This window comes from Corapipo altera, unplaced genomic scaffold (assembly GCF_003945725.1).
Source record: "Corapipo altera isolate COAL_440 unplaced genomic scaffold, ASM394572v1 1, whole genome shotgun sequence".
Lineage (NCBI taxonomy): Eukaryota > Metazoa > Chordata > Aves > Passeriformes > Pipridae > Corapipo > Corapipo altera.
In genome coordinates, this window is record NW_020884873.1 from 2,970,909 (window position 1) to 2,987,094 (window position 16,186).

At 39.6% G+C, this 16,186-nt stretch overlaps 1 protein-coding gene across 2 annotated transcripts in view; it reads left to right on the forward strand.

Annotated features, from left to right (window-relative positions):
* The window catches only part of PDE3A (phosphodiesterase 3A), an 85,698-nt gene that overhangs the window by 40,541 nt on the left and 28,971 nt on the right, over nucleotides 1–16,186 (forward strand). For both annotated transcript variants that reach the window (XM_027661387.1, XM_027661397.1), the window contains exons 2-5: nucleotides 2,565–2,825; nucleotides 5,607–5,761; nucleotides 9,180–9,295; nucleotides 13,083–13,302. In XM_027661387.1, the coding sequence (XP_027517188.1) occupies nucleotides 2,565–2,825; nucleotides 5,607–5,761; nucleotides 9,180–9,295; nucleotides 13,083–13,302 (752 nt within the window). The remainder of the gene's footprint in view (nucleotides 1–2,564; nucleotides 2,826–5,606; nucleotides 5,762–9,179; nucleotides 9,296–13,082; nucleotides 13,303–16,186) is intronic.

Here is a 16,186-nt window from a genome sequence, read left to right on the forward strand (position 1 = left end):
ACTCATCACAGCCTGGTGTTATGATTCAGACAAATCTGCTGGGTCCCAGAGTCAAGGCGGGGCCACTGAGATACCTGACAAGGCATCCTCACATGTTAGAGGCCATGTGGCAGAAAATTCACCATTGAGAAGGGCTCTCCCCACTTGGTGCTAATCATGGAGAACAATGCTGGCTGCTTCGCAAAATATTAGTACTGCTGTACAAAATCTGGGCCTCTGCTTATAGCCCGCTGAGTCAGACTTGTTTACTTCATTGAAGTATTAATCTCTGTCTCTGATTGGCAGTCAACAACTCCAGGCTCCAGGCTTAATAGAATTTCAAACTGTAGATTATGCAGTTTTGCTGAAAATATGAGGCTTCTATGGCGTTTTGAATGACATATTGTCCCTCACTCCCCTTTGGTCTGTTTTTCAGGGCTGAAGTTAAGATAGATAATTAATTCCTCCCATCCCAAGCCTTGTCTTTTAATTTAAGAATTTTCTTTAGCATCTGCCAGAATCTTCTGCATGCACTCCTGAGAGGTTAAGCAATGAAAGAGCCATTAAATTAAGTTCAGACATTAATTTTTTTCAGTAGGATGAAATAGCACTTCAATATATCAAGCGGCTTCTGGTTTATGTTATTTCATAGCGTGGCAAAGAAATATGAGAAGAAGCAGCTCTTTCTCTGGTTGCATGAGAGGATGGTGAGTGAGGAGGCCTGTCTTCTGGTTCTTCAGTTTACTTCTGTGTTAGCAAGAAGTAGGACACAAGGAGTGGATCAGTGGAGTGAAACATCAATTTGCCAAGGGGACCTGATGTCCACACTACACAAATGGGGAGGAGTTTAGCTGCACTCAGCTAATATTTCACTTTCCTCAGAAATACTTTTCTGTTGCCTGTAAAGCATTTTGTGAGAACAAAGCAGTGTCACGCTGTGTTACACTGTTCTTTGTGTTTTGAGGTCCATAAACACTGTCACTGGTGAGTCACTCCTGGATGGGGCTCTGATCACCCTCCTGCTAAGTCTGACCAATTCTCCCTATTGTTTGTTTGCCACTCCAAAAAAACTCATATGATCTTTTCACAGACATAACTTCACCATTTAGAAATCCATGTATTTTATCTTTCTCTAAGAAATACATGGAAGTAAATTAGTACGAAATCTACTGGAATGATCTCTCTGGCAAACTGCACGTACACCTGCTGGTGAGTCCCAAACAGTAGCAGCAGGCTTAAGCTTATGTGTCAGAAACACAGCAAAGGAAAAATGGTCACTCTTGGAGTGCCTTGAATTAGCAATTCCATGCAGAATTTATGGCAGGTTTTAGTACACCAGCTAGTGAGGCTGAAATGTCACTGCTGCATTGAAATTCCATATGCATCCTGCCTTTCTAGTTGTTCTGCTTCTGTGTGCATCCAGTCTCACTGTTCTTTTAGTAGGTTTTTAAAGATCCTCAGTCTTTTGCAATTGTATCATATAGCTGTCAATTCACAGACTTGACAACTTTCCTGCTTTTGGCAATATACTGTTTCTTTTATTGCCAATATGGTGCCCTACTGGTTCTCACGACAGATGGTAGTTGGAGCTGCTGATTGTGGGGAAGTTCTGCAGAAACTCAAAGATGCATTTACAGATCAACCCTCTTGTGCATGCACTGGAAACCCAGTGCTACAGCTGTGTTAAATTACCTGTGTGTGTGATGGATGGACTGCACATATAAAGACAGTTTGCCTGACCCACAGTTGGTTTGTGTTGCATCATTTGCACATCAGTTATATCCGTGGTTAGGGTGCGTAAGATCTGCCAGTGATAGGAGCCGGTCCCTGATATTGGTTCTGCTTATACATCCGTTAATAATTCTTCCTAAATGATATATGTAAAGTAGGTATATATTTCAAACCCAAGAGAAAGCAAGGACCATCTGAATTGGTCATACAAGTCTGTAGAGTAGCTATTCTCATCACTTCCATCTGAATAAAATAAGGTTTGAAAAATCCACTTTTTACTCCATTTCATATTTGGTATAGCTGCCCAGTATGCAATTTCTTGGAGAAGAATGTTGTTGCCACCATACCAGAATATTATAGTTGTATGATATTTTTAAAGATCTCAGTATATACCTGGGATTAATTTCATTCAACCAAGCATAAACATTGAGCATGAGTTGTTCTAGATGCCTCTGTAGTGAGTAGACAGGCATCTGTCAAGAGAGACTCCTCCCATCCCATCCTAAGCTATGTCTCCAAAATTATTTGTGCAAATAGCCCCTGGCCATTGACTATGTCTCTGTAGGGAGCCTGAACAATTCATTTGGATGGGTTGTCAGCTGCAGATGATGAAAACCATGAAATCAGATATGATGGAGTTCCAAAGTCTTTGCAGACTGTGAGCATTAGGCCTGATGATCAATCTATTCAGCATCATTCTCTCTATTTAAAGAATTATTTCATGTTCTTATTTTTCCACTCTGTGGGTAACCACTTTAACAAAAGTTGTGAAGGGAGTTCACCACAGCTTTAGATAGCGCTCCGCAGGTTGTTCACTTCTGTTGTCTTACATGTGTTATTTTTCTCTTCTTTAGTCTTCTGGTACCAGTATCACAGTGGATATCGCTGTCATGGGAGAAGCACATGGGCTCATCACAGACCTTTTGGCCGATCCTTCACTGCCCCCCAACGTGTGCACATCGCTGAGAACAGTGAGCAACCTGCTTAACACGCAGTTAACCTTCCAGGCCATCCACAAGCCGAGGGTGAATCCTTTGGTGTCCTTCAGTGAGAACTACACCTGCTCTGACTCAGAGGAATGTCCGGAGAAAGGAGAGAAACTGGCCATTCCCAAGGTGAGTACTGGAGCCTGTGTATCATCTTGTAACTTGGCTCTTCCTAAAGATGCATCACTGGGCTACTGGGAGACATCACTGGGATTTTTGCTTGTTTGCTTCAGATTAACATCCTGTGCACCAATGACAGTCTACTGGAAAAGGACAGCTAGTCTGTCGTTGGTTTCATAGTAACACAATTCCTGTGTATCCCTCAACTCACGACCAGGTTTACTTTGGTTCAGGCATGTTTAGAAGATGGTGTTCGACACAGAATAGATCACACAGATGGTGTGCATATTTTCTTGCAGCTGTTGGTTGGAGCTTGGGAGAAGAAATGACAGGGAGAAGAGCAAGCAGAAGCCTTTTATCATTCAGACTCACAGGTCTGCCCCATCACTTCTTACACAGAAATTCTCCTCCCACTCAAAAGATTTGAGCCACTGCGTGAGGGGTGACTATCATTGACAATGAGCATTGGGGAAATAAGCAATAATATGAGGGATCTTTTTGCTCACTTTAAAGGTTGGAATTTGAAATTCTGTATGAATTTCAGTCTCTTCTTCCTTCCCTTAGCCAGAAGTGTGAAACCTGTAGTAGTCAATGAAAAACTCCTTATTGGTGACCTCCAGGGCTTTGGATCAAGTTTAAAGTGTTGCATACCAAACAAACAAACAAAAAGATTATCACAATCATTAGTATGACAACTACTGTGAGCTCATGAGAAGTGGTCTTGAGAAGAAAAAGAAGGCTGGACCAAAAAAATCTATTACTGCTTTGACAGATGGCTTTATAAATGCTCAGGAATCTGACAAGAAGTAACCAGTGTTAACTACCCACGTTTAGCAAGTGAACAGCTAGAGAGAACACATCAACTTTGAAGTAGTTTGAATTGTATGTTTGTTGCTAATTAGCTGTCCTGCAAGGCCTACATTTCACTTTTGAAACACAACTGAAATGCTTTTGTATTGCAGTCTCCCTTCTAAAATTAAATATAGGCAGAGTACGTTGCACAGGCAAATGCTTTTATGTTTTTTCAGTTTAAATGGCACAGCCAGCGTTCATTCCAGCATTTCCCGGCATCCGAATTGCAACGCTTGTGATTCTTGGTTTTATTATATTTTAGTGTGATGATAATTGTTACCCTGTTTGCCTATGTAGCAGCTGTATGTATGAAATGGATGTTCACGGGTTTTTAACCACATTTTCCAATTTATTTTAGTGAACATGTGTATCATGGCTGCACTCTGGGCTCTGAGGGGAAAAGTTAAGTGGAAGAACACTGCCATCACATGAGCAAACACAGGGAGCAGATACCAGTTTGCTGTTGTGTAATACCTAGTGAGGAGAAGACGAATGATGAAGAAATGAGTTAATGCTACAGAGAACTAATTTGACTGGAGTTCACTGACCTAAATGTATTATGGTTCATAAAACTAATTATTTGCAGTCCTTCATTTACCTGTATAAATATAGATTTAGGGTCTTTACCTTAAGCATCTGACACTATTTTGGTTAAGGAGATAGTATGTTAACAAATTCATCTTTAAGTTTGAGCTTCAGAACCACAGTTCTCTTCCATCTCATATTTCTTAACCCTCTGGCAAAGTCCAAGATCTCCATTGCGGAGATATATTTATTTTAGTTCTTAATTATAAACATTTTATGAGAACTACAAGAGAAACATCTTACAAAATTATAGCATCTGTAACAGCAAATCTGGATCCAAAAAGACTCTTTATCATTATCCCTTATTATCACTGTCTTCAAAATTTAAAAAAAAATATGTGAGTCCTGTTAGTGGAGAAAAGGAAGAATCAGGTGAAAGAAAAATGCAGGGTGGTCAAGAAAAATCTGCTGTAAATAATTATGCTTTTTCTATGCTTATCAAGAGACATCGTATCCCAGAAAACGAGTTTTATTTCAGTGGGTGACCTTTGGCTTGGGGAGATATAGCAGGAAAAAAATTGGAACTCCTGTCCCATATTTTTCTTACAACCTTTCTTACCTTGAATCTCTGATTCTGAGAATTCATGACAGTTTAAATCATAGAATAGTTGAGGTTGGAAGTGCATCTGGAGATTGTCTAGTCCAGCCCAGGGATCATCTATTCCAGTCCCTCATGCAGGTTTTTCTAGGCTCAACCTCGATCAGGTTACTCAGGAGGATGTCCAGTTGTTTTTTGAGTATCTCCATGAATTTAAACTTCACAGCCTCTTTGGGCAACCTCTTTCAGTATTCAGTCATCCTCACAGTAAAAAATATTTTCCTACCTTCAAATGAAATTTCTCGTATTTCAATTTTTGCCCCATTGCCTCTTATCCTTTCACTGAGCACCACTGGAAAGAGCCTGACTCCATCTTCTTTATACCTTCCCTTCAGGTATCTGTATACATTAGTAAGACCCACCCTGAGCTGCCTCTTCTTCCAGCTGAGGAATTCCAGCTCTCTCAGGTTTTCCTTTTATGACAGATGTTCCAATCCACCTTTGTGGCCCTGCTAATTTGTTTAAGTGCCTTTGGCCACATCAGATGTTGAACCTCTGTGGCTATGGGGCTGTGGGTGTAGACCTTTTTTAAAACTTTGAAACAGGGAGGATGGTCCAGACCCTGCAAGCGTTTAAAACATTGGCTGTGTTGATTTGAGGAGAATGAAGGCACCCCAATACCTGGGAGAATCCAGATTTACGGTACCTCACTAGTTGTTGTCAGGCAGAATTAATCAAATGGAAGTGGTTTTTCTTCTGCACCTTTGAAAGGTTTGTAATCTGATATAAACTCTCAGCAACTGATTTCTCCTCAGCGCTTACGGAGAAGTTTGCCCCCAGGACTGCTGAGACGAGTGTCCTCAACTTGGACCACAACAACATCAGCCACAGGATTACCTACCCTGGAGCCAGCTCCGGTGAGAAGGGATCGCAGTGCCAGCATCAAACCCCATGAATCATCTTCATCCAGGTTACAAATTACCTCCTCTCTCTTTTATGTTTCTATTTGGGCAGATTTCTTTGGTTCTGTGTGATGATGTCCCTCGTTCGAAAATGCTGGCTGTGAAGTGTGTTAAAACTACTTCTTCATGTTTCTTTAAGTTGGGTTGCCAAAGAAGCAGCTTCCCCAAGTTTAGTCAGATTGTGCCAAAATTATTCGTATTATTGGGAAGTAAAATAAATTTTTAAAAAATCTATTTATGCTAACAAAGTTCAGAAGTGCAAAATAAGATGGGAAGAAAGGCAAAATATCTGGTTGAATTCTTCTTGATATGCAGCAGTTTCCTGTGTGGGTATTACCCAGCCAAGAAAAAATTTTAATAAGTAACCCAACCATTTCTAAGAACACACCTAGTGATGTGATTCTGTCATTAAACCAGTTCATAAAGCACTCCTCCATCCTCCATTCTTCTCAGGGCCTGATCCCTGAGCCAATATCATAAAATACGTGGTCCTCTCGTGGAATGGAGAAAGAGAAGTTGTGTCTGCTCAGCTCCTTGCAGCCAGCAGATGATTGTTTAGGGCATTTGCAGAGGTCTGAGGACTTTCAGACCTATGTACCTCACATTTTGGGATTTCCATGCCACCATAAAACCTGAGTTGAGCTGCTTTTAACCCTCCACAGGGTCTGTGGCAGATAATCCAGTAGCAGACAGTGAAGGAAGAAGTTGAATGGATGTTAGCCTTGTGCAAAGAGCTCTTGTCTGTGACAAGAAAGGCTTGGCTCCCAGGCACTGTTAACTGTGATCACATTGTGCAGCTATTTCAAGAGGATTTCCTCCTTTTTAGCTCCCTGAATATTCTTCTGTTCTAGTCAGAGAGGAGCAGAGCCTTCAAAAGTAGGGTGGAGGGCAGTCAGTTGTGGTGCCACCCTGAGAGAATAAAGTTCAGGTCCCCTCCCCAATCTCAGCAAGGGTTATCATCTTGGAGCTGGAGAAGAGAATGTGGAGACATGCTTTGCTCTGGGGAAAGAAAGATCAGAACCAAAGCACCAAATTCAATAAGAGAATTTAGAGTCATGTTATCAGAAGACTCACATGCTTTTCTGAAATTCAAAATTTGGTACTGGTAGCGGAGAAAAACATAGGACCTGAGAGGGCCTGAGAACACCAGTGTTGGCTGTTAAATAGCTTGGGTGAACACAGCCCCAGAGAGCTGCATTCTTCCAAGGTCAGCCTTTCCTCCAGATGCATAAACCATTCCCACAGAGGAGACCCTCACGCAGGGCATTGAGGTTCTCAAGGCAACCTGTAAAGTGCACTGCAAGAAAAACACGTGGCTGGCCAAAATTCCCTTTGTGAGGAGTCCCAGCTATCTCAGTAAAAGCTAGAACCAAATGGAAACGCTCTTCACTCACCAACCTGTGGTTCCCAGGGTCTATTTGATTTATGCTGTTGATCCCAGTCTCACGTAGTATGTAAGCATCCCAAGATGGGAATCAGAGGGAGAAGGAGAGCAATTAAATATTATTGTTGGTCCTTTCCTACGGTTGTTATATAACTCTGCACGATGAGCCAACTAAGCAGGCTATCAATTCTTCCTATGTTTAATGTCGCCAATTGTATAATTATAGCTCTGTCAAGCCTCCCAGCCTACTGTTTGTAGTACTTCTCTTACAGTAGGAGAAACAATGTGTATTCCAGAAAGGGGAAAAAATGGATCCTATAAGTCTAGCTTTAAAAGTTTTGGCAGACCAAGAGAGATTTTCTTTCAAGGAGAAGAATTTTGAACTGAAGAGAAAAAAAGTCTTGATTATCTGCCACTTCCCCTGTACCAAACCAAATTCAAGCACTCCACAGGTCACAGAGAAAGAAGTGTTTCATAGGTTGAAGGGGTAGGAGAGAGGCTGACACTGGGATTTCCCTGTGGCAGATGTCACAGTTACAAAATTTTCAACTTGTTCCTCACAGCCTGGAACATCATCTCTAGATTTCTATAGTCACAAATTTGAAAAAATCCCCCTTAAATCTCTGTTTGAGATTAGTAATCTTGTATTCTTCCAATCCTATGTCAATAAACTGGTAAGACATGGTCCTCTTTTGGGTTGTAATGATACAGGAAAAATAATAAAACTACCACGTTCTCTCCCTCAGTCACTTCTATATCCAGTGGTTCTCCCTTAGGAAGTCAAAGAATGTGCTTGGGGGATTTTTGGTTTGTTTTGTTGGAGTTTAACTTTACAGTGGACCAGTGTGTGATATTCTTTGTATTAACTAAAAAACAAAATAAAACCATAAAACAAAACAAACAAAGAAAATTTTTAAAAAACCATCTGGAATCTTTCTTTGTCTCATTTCATCACAGATTTTAGGAATTTGGGCCAATGAAGACAGCTAGCAATTATTTTTGTAGGTAGTACATCTCTTCCAAAACAATATGTTTGTAGAGGTGTAACACAGTGGGTTTTTTTCTTTCAGAGTGCTTATTTTTTCTTTCAAGTTTTTTTCAAGGTCAGCTGGAGCTAGACTACTTTAAAAGTCTGTCTTCTGGCTTGTGTGTCACCTCATCACTTGCGTGTGAGGCTGTGAGGGGGAACATGGAGCCTGAGATGCCTGGTGGGTCTGTCCAGAGGGCTCACAGGCCTTGCTTCGTAAGAGCCAGTGCTGCATCCCTGCAAGCAGCTGAAATTTGATGAGTGGCATTTGGGAAAACAATCATGAATACAGTTTTCTCACTGTACAGAAGAATTTTGGTACAGAGTTCTAGCCTGAAGGCTGAAAGCGTTGGTCCATGCTGTCGTAGGGGACAAGCATTTGTTCCACACCCAGAGACAAATGCCCCCTGTTTTCCCTCAGTATGTTTCTCTTGGACCAATGTCTTCAGGGTGTGTCAGTAGGATTTTTTTGGGGGTGCAGCTGGATAGAGTGTGAAGGGGCACACCGGGAGCCATGGCCATGCAGGGTGCTTCTGGACCTCCCCAGTCCCCTGAGGAACTCCTCCACTGCCCTAAGGGTTGGTGGGTATCTGCTGTGGCACCAGCAGCAGAGGAGGCTGGGCTTGTAGTTACACTGAGAACTTGAGTCATTTCTGGCTCTTTTAAGGAGGTGTTAAAGGAGAATATAAATTTAACTTATTTCAAGTCAACTTTTGAGCCTCTGTGTACTGTCAGAACAATATAAAGAAGGCATCTGTATAAATAAAGTGAATAGGCCTCAGCAGCAAAGGAAACCCAGCTTTTGGAGTGTCTGCATTGTAAATATTTTTGCTGAACACAGTACTGAGCACCTCACAAACTGCAGTTCAGCCAGCCCATAGATGTTGTTTTCCTTGTCAGATTTTGTGCTATCCCAGTATCATATATTTCTTGCTGCAGCTCCTAACTTCTTAAGATCTACCATTGAGGCTTTTTCCTGTGTCAAATTGTGCTTGTTTGTGCTCTGTTTTTGCAGCCCAGACTCCTGGAACAGCTCAATTCTGATGACAATCACAAAGAGCAGATCCTTCTCCACCTCCTATGCCATGTCTTCTACCAACCACCTGAATGCCAAAAGGCAGAGCCGGCAAGGTGAGTGGGCATCCATGGCTCTGTCAGGCTCACTTAGCTGCTCCCCATGACTAGCAAGTGCAGCTGCTTTTGTTCTCTATCCAATCTGCTTCTTTTCTTATTTTTCCATCAATATAATATGGTTATTTCCTGTATTTAAGAAAAAACAACACAGCGTCTTAAAATACTGTAGCTCATAGTGATACCATTGTAAATGTTTTGACTTTTTGATTTGTAGAGGTTAGTCATGACATGATGCAGCAAGTGTGGTACAAAACTGTGTTGTGTGTTGTGATTTATATCCGTTTAATTCCCTTGACTTCAACAGGGCTGAGAATAGAGTGTTTTCTGTAACATTTATGACATTAACTGTCTGTGCATGTTGTCTGAGATTTCCTGAAGCACAACGTGCATAATGCCATTTTCAGCTGTAAGCAGCAACTGACCCATCTTATGCAAACATATCCAAGACAAAGCCTTTGTAACTCTATCTCTGTATATTTATTTATGAGAAAGTACAGGTAGTTCTTATTGATATTTAGAGATGAGAAATATGGGGCTTTTCACTCTGCTTTTTGAGACTGTAAAAAACCCCCAATTACTCCTGTTTAAACTAGAGAAAGAAACTGAGAAGGTGACTTCGGAATTGATAATTAAATGTTTGATATGACAGCCATGAAGTGTCCTTAATCCACAGAAATGGGGTTCTCCTCCCTGTACAAATGCAGGATAATATAATGTTTACTCGTGCTTTAACTTGTAATTCAAAATTATCACAAGGCCTCCCTTTTTTATATCAGCCTGGGTTTTTTCCAAGCATGGAATAATGTTGAGATAATGTTACTCAATGATACTGGCCACTCAGCTTTCAGGTGGAAATTGATACATGCCTGAGGTCTGACATTGAAAAAGTCAGAGAATCCCAACTTAGACACGGGTTTGAAGATACAGCTGCACAATTATTTTCATATCTAGCACTGTCACATCTCATCTCCTTTTCAAACTGAAGAGAACTGTACAACATCTCTTCTTGTACAGCAGCTGCTTTGTGTTATCACAGGGAAGACTAAGTAACACTATTATCTTAAAAGGTAATAGGCACATAGGCAATTGAATAAAATTAAACCTGGAAAATAATGGAGATAGAGTACCAAGAATCCAGGAATTTGTTGAAAAAAACCCAAATATTACACTTAGACTTGTTATTTTCAGAGATTACCTAGTGAATTGAAAGGGAAAGGGATGGCGTGTATAATATTTTGTATTTGAAAACAACACTTACCAACCCCATCAGTCAGTTTTACATATAGTAAATTCTGCTTTCAGAAAGCATTAATAGTCATCTCTATTGCCCAAGTACATGAGCTCCCACATGATGAAGGGGGATCTCCATTCCATCACAAGCAATTCCTAGGGGTATTAATGGAGAGGAGTAAAAGTTTTGTGTCAACATTTTTGTGTAGAAGATTGATATTTCAATGTTTTAGGCTGTTTGTAATCATGCATTTTTAGTTATGATTTGTTTTCATGTTCCAACTAAATAATTATTTCCATTTGCCATAGTTAGTACTTTTTAGGCTTTTATATATTAGCTCCATTGGCAAGATACAATAATTATTAGTAGAAGTTGATCTAGCTAAATCTGTAAATCTGTTAATGTATAAAATGTGTCTTTAATTATGCATGAAAACAGCTGCTAGTTATATCTATTTTTGCAAAAAAATCAAGTGTTTTCATATGTCATTTCACATCACGTTGAAGTCACTGTTTTATATCTTCAACACTGCACATATGAAGAAGTTCTGGAGTACCTAAGCAGATGGATGTACTTAAAAAATTCTCTTTGTATTTTTATTCTTCTGTTATCTTGACTGTTCAAAATTCCTTGCTGTAGCAAGACATGTTTACTCTCATGTTTGCCAATAATTGTTAACTGTTTGATTATTGAGAATAGGTTTGCATTTTTCTTGTAAATTTATTTATTTATTTGTGGTCACCTACCCTGGAAAACTACTCTTTAAACAAACAAATAAGCAAAAAAAACCCCAAAACACACAACGAAAAATATGTCAGGAGACAGGAGCCCAGACTGGCAGTAGAAAGGCAGCTGTGATTAGAAACATTTTTGTGAGAATGGCTGTTTAAATTCCCAGGACTTGTTTTAACTGTTGAAAGATCACCATATGTATTGTATCTTCCAAACCATATCATCTAAGGGTCATGAATATTACCTGGTAACATGTAGCTCAAAAATAGATAATAATCCAACTCAATCTTCTGCACATCTAACAGACTGCAAAATGTTTTTAAAGACATTTTTTTTTGGATGGAAAGCCGATATCTCAATGAATTCATAAATGTGAAACAGAGGTTTTCTGTATTTTAAAGCAATTTCCCTGTGTCATGGCCATCTGATAACATTTTAATTGCTCTGAAGGCTGTAGTTTTCTGATCTTGAGACAAGCATAATATCCTACTTTCAGTCACTGAATTAAGACAGTAATACATGCCACATGTTTGCTGAAGAAATACCCTAATGAAAACTGAGGAGATGTTAGCTATCTCCAAATTACAGCTCCATAACTGTCAGAATTTTTTTTTTTAACTCTTGGATTGTCAAAAATAAATCATATTTTAGCCTCATATCACAGAAAGTTGCTATCAGGAAAAAACACTGGAACTGTATACATATATCCTGCAAGGTTAGTATTTCATAAACTGAGAATAAGGCAACATATTGCCTTATTCTAAAATAATTTTTGTGTCTGGAATACATTTAGATAGTGGGCACAATTCAAACATAAAACCAGTTCAAGTTCCTAAGGTCTTTCTATCATTTGGTTTTGAAGATGAATGTGGTAAATTAACTGGGGCTGAGTTCCTACAAACTTTAAAACAGGAGGTAATTCGATTTATGTGCATTTCCTTTCAAGATAAATTAAGTTTGCCCCTCTATGCTTTGACTGGAATTTTGTCTGAGACTAGAAAAATGTAAAGTGGATTCAAAAAGAGGGCGGCACTTTGTTTCAAGCTCTGGACCAGCTGATGCATTTCATCTTTGCAGTGGTGCTTAGACAGAATAAGGGTCGGAGAGAACTACATCTCAGTAGTGCTCACACATGTGGGTATTGGCAGTTCCTGATACTCTAGCTCAGGAGTAACAATACCACGTGGTACAGGTAATGGTTACAAGTTCCCTTAGTGAGCAACAGATATTGAAAACTAAACTCAAGCTGCACAAGGTCAAGGCCAAAATCTGTGAGGAATGCAGAAATGGCACCAGAGGTGCAGTATTTTATGTGATGGATGACCACTAAAAATTGTTTTTTTGGTTTATTCCTAGTCTTCAAACATGTAAAAATCCAAATTTTCTGGGAATGTATGTAAGCTGTTCTTGTCCTGGCTTTACAGATGGAGACAGCAAAACAAAGATGGATCTGGCATCTGCAGATGGGTCTGGGAACTTTGGAGTTTGGTGTCTCTGTCAGTAGAACATGTTGATACCAATAGTCACGCCACTAACACATGCTCTTCATTTCATGCCTGCCAGTTAGTGCATCCTGCTCAAGGGAAAATATGCTTTGTATTTTGAGCCAGATCTTCAGCAGGTAGAAGTGGCTGATACTAATGGAATTTCATTTCCCTGTGACAGCCCTGGGCTTGGCTCAGAGTGGAGTGGGGTATTCTCTTATTTTTCTGTTTGGAAACTGTGCTGGTACTTGTGCATCTCAAGAGGAGTATTTCTGCACAGTGAACTAATGCAACCATTTGCCACTTCTGTTAATTGACAAGACTCTTCTCTTGCCAGGTATCCCACCGAATATTTCACCTCTCACCTCCCCGTGCCATTCACCAATTCAGGGGACCCCTGCCACAAGTCCTACTGGAAAAACATCTTCTGTGTCATTTCCAGACTCTACAGATACTGACACCAAGCAGGGCTTAAAGCCACATAAAGTCTTAACTTCTTCTCAGAGTGCACCTCCACTGTCAGATCCTGTTATCAGCCCCTCTGTCATCTGCAGCAGGTAAGATTGTAATTTGACATGAGTAGGAATACTTTCACATTGTTCTCACGAACATGCTCTTTTGGCCCACATACAAGATTTTGTGATTTACTGCAGTATTGTGTGTTGACATTTCAAGTTTGTAGTATTTGGCTTATTGTGTAGACCGATGCTACAAAATGCTTTTAAAGTGGGAGAGTGTTAGCTACATTTATTGCTTTTACTGATGTCAGATGGACAGTCTGATTCATAAATAAATTCTATGCCAGTGATTTGCAGATCCCAAAGTTGGATTTCATGTTAACAACCTGTGTTTTTTACGCCATGCCCCCTAATATGAATAGTCACCTTCAGATCACAGACCAAGTCTTCCACAGCAGGCACCTGATGTTTGATAGAAAAATCTGACTGCGAGGGTTTAAAAGATTCTGGCTTGTATGCTTCTGGTAAAGATGTGCCAACAATTCCTGAAGGCTACACAATTTTGAGCATTCTCTCAGGAGGAGTTGGTGCTGTGTTCCCTAGGCAGAGTCAGATTATGTACAGTCAGGATTTTTTTTCAGAAATCAACTGCAGATAAATTCTTTCAAGTACTAAGAGTTAGAGTTACACAGTTTAATTTCACACTTTAAAGTAGCCCTTTATTAGGTAACACAGGCTGATCCTGCTTTGCAAAATCAGCATTTTGGAAAGAAAGTTGTTCTGGTTATCTTCTCAGAAAGGATTCAGTTGCTAAATTGTATTAGTGGAGTTTGCGATATGTGTCCAGAACAGTGGGAAACGCTGGTATTCCTAAACCTGTTCCAGTGCAGTTTCACGGTTATTTTACTCACTAGATGTCACTTCTGGTCGTAGCAGTGAGTGATTTGTGATTAGTGGCCAACTAGTGGCCAGCACGTCATCTGATGCTGGGTTAAATGCTGTCAAGTTTGACTATCTTTGGAAATGGTTTTTCCTTTCTGACTCCAGTCACGTGGCTGTGGATGTGTCTCAGGACACTGCGTGCAGGGTGAGGAAGGGGGTGTGAGAAAGTCAAAACTGAGACTGCAAGTTTGCTCAAGGGAGTCATCCTCACTGCAGTTCAGACTGGAATCCCAACAGGCTTTTAAGATGGGTTTAGGTAACTAAATAGAAACTTAAGTGCTTTTAAAAGTTTTCTAAAGTTATATCAAAACTGGAACTTGGACTGATTCATTTGAAATAAAAACTGTATTACACAACAGAATATAACAAAGAGGTACTACTGTCTTATTAAGCTGTGTCCTTATTACTACTTCAACAAAATATTACTTTCACAAGTAATAATTATGTCTAGAAGCCTTCTATTAAAGAGAATGGTCAACAGTTGCATTAAAAATGTCAAAAAAACCAATGTAAGGTTGTTTTAGATAGTGATGAAATATATTTTCTTCATATGTGCAAACTTTGATTTCATTGTAATCACTGGTAAAATGCTCATTAACTTTAGTGTGGATGCTGTCTTATTAGATCTGTGTAGGTTATATAGCATATTTGGGGTTTCAGTTTGCTTGTTTTCAAAAGCTTAGACCGTGTAAGCATTGCAAATAGTTACATTGCTGACAGAGACTTTGTTGTTGATTATTTGGAAAAAAAATTATTTAAAATATTATGGTGTCATTTGCTAATAGAATTGTCATCTACTGGTGCTAATAGCCACTCTTCCTTTAAGTCCCTGTTGAAAAATTACCAGCCCTGTCACATTTCTAGCCGTTAGTATATAGATGTGTCAAATCCACAGATACAAGCTGAATTTACAGCACACAAATAATGCACCCATTAGTAATGTAGACACAATTAAAAAACAAAGTCAAAACAAAAAATCTCAAATACCAAAGAAATTAAAGGGCTAACAATTTGAGAGTTAAACTAAAACACTGGAAGTAAATTTTTAATGTCTGAGCTTTTGCATAGTAGGTTGCTAGTCTTCATGGTGTACAACCTGCTATGTTTACTGCCAAAACCCCTGCCTTGTTGGGGAGCAATGCCAAGTCAGCAAACCTCTACCACCAGCAAACCAATCCCACCCCCTACAACAAAAGAGGAAGTGATCTCTTGATGGGTTCAGTGTTTTAAGTCAGACCCACCCAGGCAGTGGCATCAAGATGGTAGTTTTACTGTACTTCTTTTTTACTAACATGGTGAAATGTGGTAGGACAGCACAGTTTGAAGACCACAGTAAACAAGAACATACACCAGGCAATGCCAGTAAAAAAACTTGTAAGTAATCATGTATTAATTCTGCTTAGTGGATGAGGCAGGAATCCTGTTCAAAAAATTTTAAACAATCCTGAAGTTAAGGAGGGTATTATAATGCCTGTGTATGAGGGGATTGAGTTAAAGTTGCGTGGGCACGTTTACTTCCAACACAGAGTAGATTTCAAGTGTGCTGCTGGGTAGCTCAGTAATTTTTTTTTATTTCAATACAGTGCTTTGTGGACCATACATATTAAATCAGTGTGAGTTTGCATATGTTCAGGAAATAAAGAGGTGCACTCATAGTGATGCAAAAGCCTTGTGGCATTACACCCAATCAAAGGCTCTCTATCATTGATCTTATGGAAATCACAAGGAATGCAGGACAGAGAAATTAATACTTTTTTTCATCTTGTTTAGCAACCCGAGTGATACATGATTTATTTGCTTGGCTATGCAGTACAGGTATCAGTACAGAAGACAGATTTGCATTTTTATTTTAAAGTCTTTCAGGGATTCGTTGTGTTTGCAGGGTGTATCAAGCTCCAGGATGTGTTCTGGATGACCCAGTCAAAAGCCCTCTGGCACAGAATTTCAGCCATTTTTACATGTTCAACTTAAAATGGTACAAAGTTTCTAGTACAAAATTTTGTAATAGTTGCTTTTCAAAGGTAGTTATATGTGAGATAGC